At 56.8% G+C, this 9,913-nt stretch overlaps 2 protein-coding genes across 5 annotated transcripts in view; one reads left to right on the top strand and one right to left on the bottom strand.

The window, feature by feature from the left end:
- The first annotated feature begins 319 nt into the window (after positions 1 to 319).
- Positions 320 to 5,551, top strand: MPZ (myelin protein zero). Of its 2 annotated transcripts, XM_023744606.1 has the most exons (7): positions 320 to 1,095; positions 3,330 to 3,496; positions 3,726 to 3,939; positions 4,062 to 4,197; positions 4,274 to 4,331; positions 4,402 to 4,505; positions 4,809 to 5,551. In XM_023744606.1, exons 1-6 carry the CDS (start codon positions 891 to 893, stop codon positions 4,501 to 4,503), a joined length of 882 nt encoding a protein of 293 aa, XP_023600374.1. In that variant the 5' UTR covers positions 320 to 890; the 3' UTR covers positions 4,504 to 4,505; positions 4,809 to 5,551. The 2 variants fall into 2 exon arrangements, with proteins under 2 accessions (XP_023600374.1, XP_023600375.1); XM_023744607.1 differs by lacking the exon at positions 4,402 to 4,505 and having other exon boundaries at positions 322 to 1,095.
- Positions 5,098 to 9,913, bottom strand: part of PCP4L1 (Purkinje cell protein 4 like 1) — a 13,026-nt gene continuing 8,210 nt past the window's right edge. The window contains exons 2-5 of one of the 3 annotated variants that reach the window (XR_001345503.2): positions 8,961 to 9,015; positions 8,139 to 8,438; positions 6,097 to 6,323; positions 5,098 to 5,312 (exon numbers count right to left, since the gene is read on the bottom strand). Coding sequence is in view for 1 of the 3 variants with exons in the window: in XM_014445671.2 (XP_014301157.1) it covers positions 8,293 to 8,438; positions 8,961 to 9,015 (201 nt within the window). In the remaining 2 variants the exon portion in view is untranslated. Of the gene's footprint in view, positions 5,313 to 6,096; positions 6,324 to 6,883; positions 8,439 to 8,960; positions 9,016 to 9,913 lie in introns of those variants that run through there. The other 2 variants (XM_014445671.2, XR_002826391.1) reach the window with 2 other exon arrangements.

Genomic DNA, 9,913 nt, shown 5'->3' with positions numbered 1-9,913 from the left:
ATATGCCTCCCAGACATGACTCCCCCTTCCTCTGAACTTCATTTGTTAAGTAACCCTTCTTTTTTTAAATCTCCGTCACATAACAGTCTCCTGCCCGTGCAGCTGAGCGTGCCTCCTGGGTGCCCAGCACATTGCTCCGCACTCTCCTGTGGCAGGTGTCACAGTCCATATGGTCAGTTGTCGATGGGCTTGTCCTCTGACCCTCCTCTCTCTGCCCTCCCAAACTAGATCCTGAACTCCTTGAAGGGGGACTTCAGTTTTATTCTTCTCTCTGTTGCCTGCACACCCGCATTTTACATTAGGTAGCACAGTATGGTTTTACTGACTTGTTCTAAATTGAAATAGGCTACGACTGCAGCATATGGCATTGAAGGACTTCCTGACAAAGAGGGAGAAGTTAGGAGATTCTTCCCTGGATATTTCCCAGGGAGAAAAGCTTCCATCTGGGAAGAATCACCCAGGATGAAGGGAGTTGGGTCAAACAAGGCTCCCAAAGGACCTGGTCATCTCAAGAAGCCTGTCCTGCCACCTAAGACTGTCGAGATGACAGTGACCCCTGCTTCCCAGGTTCTCTTGGGAAACCTGCCTGTAGCTCCCAGGGCCCTAGGGGGTCATCTCAGGCAAGGCATCTGGGGAGGAATCCCCTTCTCGTGGCCTTAGGATTCAGGTCCCCCTGCCCATCCACCCCTCAGAGAAGTGTGTTTGTGTCCCTTTTTCTGTCCCTCTCCCTCACCACCACCCTCGACATTCCAGCCTAGGGCAGGGGGAGGCCAGCAGACACAAAGCCCTCTGTGTATGGGGTGGTATGTGTACCCCACCCTCCACCCAGAGGACACAATGCTCCTTCTGCTCCCTGCAGTCAGCCCCCTACCACCACCTCTCAACTGCACATGCCAGGCTGCAATTGGTTACTGGCTCAGGACAGCCCCCTCATACTGGGGCCCTGGGGGATTTTAAGCGGGTTCCAGGAACCCCCCGCTCAGTTCCTGGTCCCCCACTCTCCCAACCCTGCAGACCCTGCCCCAGCTATGGCTCCTGGGGCTCCCTCGTCCAGCCCCAGTTCTATCCTGGCCGCACTGCTCTTCTCCTCATTGGGTAAGTGGAACCACCCCAGCCTGGGGCCCTGGGACTCAGGTTCTCTCTGCAAACTTCCCACTACCTTCCCTGTACTGCCCACTGCAATTAAAGAAAGAGTGAGAAGGACCAGGAAGAGGATATTCTATTCAGAGAAAAAATACATAGTTTGGAGGGAGGCATAAAGGTATTCTGTGAAGGGAGAAGGTAAAAGAGAATGTAGAGAGCTTCCCTGAGGTGGACCATACTAGACCCAGGTTGGGAATCGGTAACTTGGCCCAGAGCCATGCTGAGGGCCTGGGGGAAGCAATGTTAGAGCAAGATAAGGACCAGGGTCAGACACCTGAGTCTGGTTCCTACTCATGGTCTAGTACAGAGGTACCAACCCTTAGTTTCCATGAAGGGAACATCCAGGGGTTGTGATCTAAGGAAAGGCCCCACGTTTGTGGTCCCAGCTCCTTGGGTCCTTTGCCTCTGGGTGCCTCAGTTTCCCTCTGTGGATCAGTTGTCTAATATGTGGGCAAAAGGAGTGGGAGGAAGGGTTTATGAGATTCTAAGATTTTGTTCATCGAAAGCTGTCTTCCTTCATAAGTTGATCGACCCCTTCCTTGCCCCATGGTAGATGTTGGGTGAGCAAGAGAAGGTCAAAGCAGGGTGATTGAACGGGTCCTTCTTCTCTGAACTGTTCTGGAGCAGCAGGCAAATGGGTGGGGCTGCTCAGGATGGCCAACGTTCTCTGCTTTCAACTTCTTGGTCCTCAACCCAAACCCAGACTCTTCTGGGCTGTACTGGACTATTCGGGGCCCCTGAGGAAACACTGGGGAAAGGCGTGGAGAGGGGGAGTGTTCTGTCCCAGCACCTGCCCCACTCACTGAGCAGAGCTGAAGGGCAGTGGGGGACATTAGAACAGGAAGAAGAGGAGGTGGACCCAATGAATAACTTTCCTTGTTGCTCTTGGGAATCCCAAGAAGGCTCTAAGGCGGAGGTCCTAGGTGGCGAGTCAATGTATTACATGCTGAGGTGGGAGATTCAGGACCATGTGGGGGCGGCATGAGCCCCCAACATTGCTCAGACAGTGGATCTCTGTTTGGCTGCTTGCTCCCCATCTCGTAGAACAAAAGAGTCTACAATTGCCCCCACTCGGCCAGCCCACGCACGCAATTCCCTGGAATGGCCTTTCTTGTGTGGGTGAGTCTTGGGCGTGGCACTGACCCAGAACGGCCACGAGGAGGGTGAGCAGGTGGAACCACAGAGCGCTCACACGCAGTCAGCTGAGCTCTGGACTTGGGGTTTTGCGCTGTACCCAGCTTCCCCTGGGGATTTCCTTCCTGATCTCCCGGTCAAGGGTCAGCAGTATGGCAACCAGAGATTCAGCAGTGAGGACAACTGGGCCAGGGAAGAAGACTTAACACTTTCTAGTTATCTTCTTTTTTTTTTTTTCCTGTAGAAAAATTTGATTTTGCTTTTAAAAAGAAGATTGTCTCTATGAATCAACATGGAAACCCTACATATATTATTTTATACACATATTTTCTTAAGCATAAGTACCTGCATATCTTGAGTTTATTAAGTTTATATTGAATTTGATTCACAGAAAAAGGCTACACATTAAACTGATAACAGCCTGGCTGGTGTTGCTCAGTGGTTGAGTGTCCCCGGTTCAATTCCCAGCAGGGCACAGCCTGGGTTGCAGGCTTAACCCCCAGTAGAGGCGTGCAGGAGGCAGCCAATCAATGATTCTCTCTCATCATTGACAGTTCTCTGTCTCCTTCTCCCTTCCTCTCCGAAATCAATAAAAATATATTTTTAAAAAATGATAACAGACAGGGAAGGAATTGGTTGAGGGGGTCTCAAGAGAGACTTTAGCTTTATCTCTGTTGCTTGAATAGTTTATAAGAAGAATGTAATATGTGTTACCTGTATAATTTATAATAAATTTAAAAAATTGTAAAGCCTGCATCATAGGGATGGCTTACGGGAAACTGAGCCTCAGGGAAAGGGAGACTCGCAGACAAACGCAAGCCCCTGGCTGTCCCCCAGGGAACAGTCACTGCCCATTTTCTCGCTCAGGCCGCTGACAAGCTTGGACCAACACAGCATTTCAATCTGCTATTCAGTGAGTCGGGAGACTTGGGCCTCAGAATGTATCATTTCTGCCCCAGTCTCTTCTCGGCCCACTTGGCCTGAGCAGGACCTGCCCTCACCTGCTCGGTGTCCGTGTGGGGCCCCCAGCACCCGCTCCCCTCTGTTTGCAGTGCTGTCCCTGGCCCAGGCCATTGTCGTGTACACGGACAGGGAGGTCCATGGCGCTGTCGGCTCCCGAGTGACCCTGCACTGCTCCTTCTGGTCCAGCGAGTGGGTCTCGGATGACATCTCCTTCACCTGGCGCTACCAGCCCGAGGGGGGCCGCGATGCCATCTCAGTGAGTGCCTGGGGGACCCTGGGGCTGCATCGGAGAGGGCGCTTCCGAGGCCACAGGCAGGAGAACCCGGGCGGCGGGGGGTGGGGAGGGTCCTTTATGAGCCACGACCCCCGGTGGTGGCGGGGCAGGCCCACCTTGGCCGCCGGGAGCCTGTCTGCACGGTCCCCTCCCGCCCGCCCCAGCCCAGGCCCCGCGCCTGTGGCTGGAACCGCCCGCCCTGGCTCCGCAGATCTTCCACTTCGCCAAGGGGCAGCCCTACATCGACGAGGTGGGGACCTTCAAGGAGCGCATCCAGTGGGTAGGGGACCCGCGCTGGAAGGACGGCTCCATCGTCATCCACAACCTGGACTACAGCGACAACGGCACGTTCACCTGTGACGTCAAGAACCCCCCGGACATCGTGGGCAAGACCTCGAAGGTCACACTCTACGTCTTCGAAAAAGGTGCGCGAGGAGACGGAGGGCGGGTCTGGGGCCCTGGGAAGCGGGCGGAGGCAGCTGGGGTCACCCCCGCCCGCAGCGGAGGGGGCAGGTCCGGCGGGTCTCTCACTGTCCCTCCCTCCCAGTGCCCACGCGCTACGGGGTGGTGCTGGGCGCGGTCGTCGGGGGCGTGCTGGGCGCGGTGCTGCTGCTGCTGCTGCTCTTCTACCTGGTGCGGTACTGCTGGCTGCGCAGGCAGGCGGCCCTGCGGCGGCGGCTCAGGTAGGGGCGCCCGGGGAGGGGGAGGGGGAGGGGCAGGGGGAGGGGAGCGCCCCGCCCACACCCCGTCTCCCCGCAGCGCCATGGAGAAGGGGAAGCTGCACAAGTCTGGGAAGGACTCCAAGCGCGGCCGGCAGGTTAGCGGGGCTCGGGGCCGGGACCCGGGGCGGGCGGGACGGGCAGGTGACTGACTGCGCCCCTCCCCAGACGCCCGTGCTGTACGCCATGCTGGACCACAGCAGGAGCACCAAGGCGGCCAGTGAGAAGAAGTCCAAGGGGCTGGGGGAGTCTCGCAAGGATAAGAAATAGCGGTTAGCGGGCCGGGCGGGGGCTCGGGGCGCAGGGGCGGAGGCCCCCCAGGGCGCGCAGGTGGTGGTCATCGAGATGGAGCTTCGCAAGGACGAGCAGAGCTCGGAGCTCAGGCCCGCAGTCAAGTCCCCCAGCAGAACCAGCCTCAAGAACGCCCTCAAGAACATGATGGGCCGGGACTCGGACCCGTGACCAGCCCAGGCCCTGCCAGAGCCGGGGTCCGGGCTCCCTTTGCCCCTCTAGCTGCCTGCCCTGCCCTCACTTCCCTCTGAGATGTAAGTTTCACTCCAAAATTCATTCCCCAGGCACGTCATACTCTCCCCCACCTTCACCCCCTGGCTTTCTGGGAGTCCAGGGCCTGATCCTACCCTGCACCGCCCCCAAGGACTGTGTGTTTGGTGCCTGTCCCTCCGGCACCGAGAAGAAAGGGACCTTGCTACCCCGCGCCTCGACTCCAGGCCACCTGCACCCGTGCCCCTGCACCCAGCCTGTCCCGCTGCCTCTTCCCTCCCTGCCCCTCCCACCCCTCCGTCAGGGGCCCTGCCCTCCTGTGTGCTCTCAGCTAACACCGGGTCATCCAGATCAGCCGCCCTGCAGGGTTTATTTCGGTTCTCTTATTTTTTTAATCCAAGCTTGTTGGTTGGTTTGCCGGTGCCCTTGCTCTGACCCCCATGACTGAGTACCAATGACGTCATGTGGATGTTTGGATTCCCCGCCCCCATTACGTCCTTCAGGGAGTCCGCCGCGCAGGGCCCCCGACGCCCGCCCTCTGGCCGGCCGCTCCGAGCACTGTCCTGGGGCCCGAGGTCCTGGGGGAGGAGGGACAACGATCCTCAGGTCAGGAGTTGAGGAAAGGGGCAGATGAGCCTTAAGAAATGGCTTTTAAACAACCACACAGAAAGGAGGAAAACAAATGGGAACTAGGGTGAAAGGGAAGAGGCCACACTCCCAGCCACAGGGGATTCTTAGAATTTTTCTACATTCTGTATATTTCTTCTCAACCCCCGAATGTCCTCATATGTTTAATAAACACTGACATTTCCAGAAGCTGCTGCCTCCATCTCCGCTGCCTCGTTCTTCTGGGAATAGCCCCTGCCCTCTCCAGCCCAACCCAACCCCCCCCCCCCACCCGCCCACAACTGGTTTCCCTGAAGAGCTTGGTTGCTGGTGCAGCTCACACAGCGCAGGGAAGGCCACTCTGAAGTGGCTCACGAGGCACATGCCAGCCGTCACCACACCCAGTGGAGTGGGCGCATGCTGTGTGCGCACCCGCTCCGAGAGAAGATGGGGAAGGGCGGCAGCAGCTCCCTGGAGTGATCCCACTGCAAACAGCTCCGGAAATGATGGAAACGCAGCCAGGGGAGAGGGCCAGAGAGAGAGGCAGAGGCGCCGAAGGGAGCGCCCTGCAAGGACTGAAGGCAGGAATGAGAGATGGAAGAGACCGTGGGAAAGCTGGCTGTGTTGGGGCCGGATGGAGGACAGGGCAACGACCCCAGGCCCTGGCAGCAGGCTGTCGGGGAAGCAGGATCCCTGTCCCTTCAGGGGCCTGACTTACTGCCAAGATCCTCTCCCAGTTTGGGCTTGAGAACGTACCCCAGCACCCCTGCTCCTCAGGGCTGCACACCCAGTTCCGTCACCCGCGTCAGCGGAAAACCGCAGAAGGAGGTCAGAGCGACAGGGTGGTACCGCCAGTGCTTTCGCGGGGACTTTCCAGCACCGTCTCTTCTGCTGACCGGTAGTAGCAGGTTTCGCTCACAGAATAAGGCGCTCGAGCAAGTCCTGGCGATTGGTATTCAGGATCGTGTCTCCAGCGGTAGGAACTGGGGGGACAGGAGAGAAAAGGGGTTCCAGGGCCCAGGAGGAGTTGCGGGCGCAGAGGTGGCAGAAATGAGCAGCGGGCGGAGAAGCGGGTTTCAGGACCTGCTGAGCGTGGCCTCGGACTCTGCAAAGGAGGCCCAGCCCTCTCTCAGGTCAGAACACTCTCCCCACACTGAGCCTGTGTTTGCGGCCACACCGTGTCCCTAACATGCGAATGGGGGCAAGTGTAACGGGAAAGGGAAACAATCATTTCCGCACCATACGGCCCTGAGCAGTGGAGCCTGCGGAGGGGCTGGTGACAGACCCCCGCTGCCTTCCGCCAGCCCAGAGCCCCACCCGAGCCTCGCCCCACAGGAGCCCTGCTCTCCCCGCCCCTCCAGGGACCGAGGGGACAGGAGCAGGCGCAGTAACAGGGGCCTCCCTGTGCCTTAGCTCCATCCTCCCATGCCTGGACTTGGAGGCACAGCCTGCCTGGCTCCCTGCTCACAGCTGTTAAGTGGTTTCACTTCCTGCGTTTGGCTCTGGTTTCCAGGTACGAAGCTCAAGTCTCAACAATGTAAACTCATTTGAAAGCCATCATTTTATTTAATTCATGGTTTAAAGTCTTCAGTGTGGCCCAGTCATCTTCTTCCACTACATTTGCTTAACAGTTGTGTGTGTGTGTGGGGGGGGGGGGGGGAGGGGTAAAGCAGCAGGGACAGCTAGGACAGGTCACGTGGGACAGGGAGCAAGATGACGGGGTGTGCCCTCGGCTGGAGGGGAAGGGAAGGGAGCAGCAGGCCCGGGGTGGAGGCAGCAGTGTGGGCGTGAAGCAGGGTGTGGGCAGGTCGGGGCGGAGAGGTGGGCTTCAGCGAGAAAGTGCTCAGCACCTGCCCTCCCTGGGGCCAGCACTCACCCTCCTCCCAAGAAAAGTCAGAAGTAGAGGTTAAACGACTCCACTGGAGGGTTATTGTTTCTGTAATTGTGAAACAGCTAAAACCTCACCGAGCGGCTATCCCTTCTGTCCCGACTCCACAGTGGGGCAGGCGGGAGCTCCAGGGGTCACCAGGTCTGCGTGGCCTCTGGGGAGGCTAGATGTGGGGTTAGGGGCAGGCAGTCTCCCTGGCAGCAGCCTGTGTCCTCAGAGATCCCTCTCACTGTCCTTCCTCCCCAGTCTACCCCAGCTCCCACGCCCCTGCCTCTGCCCTGCCCCAGCCTTGATGGTGAAGGCAACACCCTTTGCCTGGCCCAGTCCCCCTGCGTTCCTGGGACTCATCTACTCAGCAGACACTGATGTGAAAGCTGCTGTCGCCAGTCTCCAGGGGCTCCCGTCCCCACCACGGCTTGGCGCAGCAGGAAGTGGAGGTGGCAGTGCAGAGGGTGTGAGGGAATGTTACCTGAAGTGGGACTGTTGTAACGACAGGCAGACAGTGCGTATCCCCCCCAGGCACCCGACTCTGAAGACTTCCCCTCCCTCCCACACTGTACGGGGGAGGGGCCCTCAGCCTCAAAGCCTCTTCTACTTCAACCTCACGGGCAGAGGAACTGGTTAAGGAGGCTTAGCCCAAGGAGAAGCTGGCCCACCCTCAGGCAAGTGGCTGCCAGCTGAATTCTTCCCCTGTCCTATGTTCCTCATGCTCTGCTGCTGTGATGACTTGAGGGGCCACAGAAAATAGCAGATAAGGGTCAAACTTGCCCGAATGAGGGGTTAGCAGGGGTGAGGAACCTTCTTTCTGCCGAGGGCCATTTGGATATTTAAAGCATCATTCACAAGCCACACAAAACTATCAACTTAAAAATTAGCCTGCTATATTTGATCAAACATTTAATTAACTCACCCCTAATGCCTTGGCAGGGCCAGACCAAATAAATGATTTTGTGGACCTCGTACGGCCCGAGGGCCAGACGGTCCCACCCGGGATAGAGGGACAGAGACAAGGCGCATGGAAGCCAGAGCTTCGGAGTGTGGAGTGGGGCGGGCGGGGCTGGCACTCAGGAGCTGGGGTCCTTTTTCCTCTTCTGGAATCGCCGGAACTTGCCCTGAATGGCCAGGGCAGCCTTCTCTGTCTCCGGCGCTGTCAGGTCGATGTCCACCTCCTCCTCCCCCCCCTCGGCCTTCTTGGCATTGCCAGCTTCCCCTGCAGGCGGTGAGATTCCCGAGTGAGTAACCCTGCACAGCCCAGCCCTCCTCCAGGCCCCAAATGCTGAGGTCAAGCCCACCCCTGTGGCCTCCGCGAGCCCAGTGTCGCCTGGAGCCAGAGGCAGGAACCCAGGCCCAGGGGAGCTCCGCTGCGCCTGCACCAGGACCACAGGTGCCTCTCACCACCTGTTCCCAAACCTACAGTCCAACCCAGAGCTCATCGTGTTCCCCAGCTGTCCCTCAACTTCCAATGAAGACCGTGGCTGGATTATTGATTAGTTCCTTCCTGTCTTGGGCCTGTCTCCAACCACTCCAGAGCCAGTTTCTAAAACCAGAGAGTAAACACTGGGAGGTGTACCTCTTGGGGAAACGTGGCAGGAAGCCTATAGAGACAGTAGTTCTAACCCAGTGCTTTGTTCCCTTATCCGCGCTCAGGGGCTCCAGACTTACAGCCCTGCCTGTCTTCATGTCCAGGTGTCACTCACCTGCTCTGTGACCTGCCCAGCCCAAGCCCACTCACCCTTTTCCTCTGGGCCAGGTGCCTGGTTGGCTGCTGGGGATGTTTTGGTGTTAAGCTGAGAAAGAAAAATCAGAATATTAGACATTCATGGCAGTATTATGGTACCAACCCCTTCAGACTCACCCTCATCAGGTCCCAGCCCTCCTATTACGAGGCGCATTCCCTAGTCTTTTGAAAAAGTGGGTATTGAGATCAGAGAGGTAGAAAGTCATCAGAATCCATTCAACAGGTGTTTACTGGTGCCAGGGAAATTGCAGAGGACAAAGCAAAAACCTCGCCCTCGTGAAGTTTACATTCTAGTGCAGTGATGGCGAACCTATGACAGAGGTGACACACGAACTCATTTTTTTGGTTGATTTTTCTTTGTTAAATGGCATTTAAATATATAAAATAAATATCAAAAATATAAGTCTTTGTTTTACTATGGTTGCAAATATCAAAAAATTTCTATATGTGACACGGCACCAGAGTTAAGTTAGGGTTTTTCAAAATGCTGACACGCCGAGCTCAAAAGGTTCGCCATCACTGTTCTAGTGTAAAGATTAATAAATAAAACAGGCCAAAACTGGTTTGGCTTGGTGGATAGAGTGTCGGCCTGTGGACTGAAGGGTCCCAGGCTCGATTCTGGTCAAGGGCATGTACCTTGGTTGCGGGCACATCCCCAGTAGGAGGTGTGCAGGAGGCAACTGGTCAATGTTTCTTTCTCATTGATGTTTCTAACTCTCTATCCCTCTCCCTTCCTCTCTGTAAAAAACCAATAAAATATATTTTAAAATAAATAAATAAATAAATAAAACGGCCCCTGGCCGGGCGGCTCAGCTGGTTGGAGGTCATCCTGCGCACCGAAAGGTCACAGGTTTGATTCCTGGTCAGGGCTCATGCCCAGGTTACGGTGATCCCCAGTTGGGGGAGCAATTGGAAGGCACTGATTGATGGGATGTTCTCACATCAAA

The sequence above is a fragment of the Myotis lucifugus genome, unplaced genomic scaffold (assembly GCF_000147115.1).
Source record: "Myotis lucifugus unplaced genomic scaffold, Myoluc2.0 scaffold_478, whole genome shotgun sequence".
Taxonomy (NCBI): Eukaryota; Metazoa; Chordata; class Mammalia; order Chiroptera; family Vespertilionidae; genus Myotis; species Myotis lucifugus.
Note: the sequence above shows the minus strand (reverse complement) of the source record. Positions and strands in the feature narration are given on the sequence as shown.

Coding starts and splice junctions, on each gene's coding strand:
- MPZ (XM_023744606.1), top strand. CDS start 891: ATGCCAGGCTGCAATTGGTTACTGGCTCAGGACAGCCCCCTCATACTG. Junction 1,096..3,329: donor ACTGCTCTTCTCCTCATTGG/GTAAGTGGAACC, acceptor CTCTGTTTGCAG/TGCTGTCCCTGGCCCAGGCC. Junction 3,497..3,725: donor GGGGCCGCGATGCCATCTCA/GTGAGTGCCTGG, acceptor CTGGCTCCGCAG/ATCTTCCACTTCGCCAAGGG.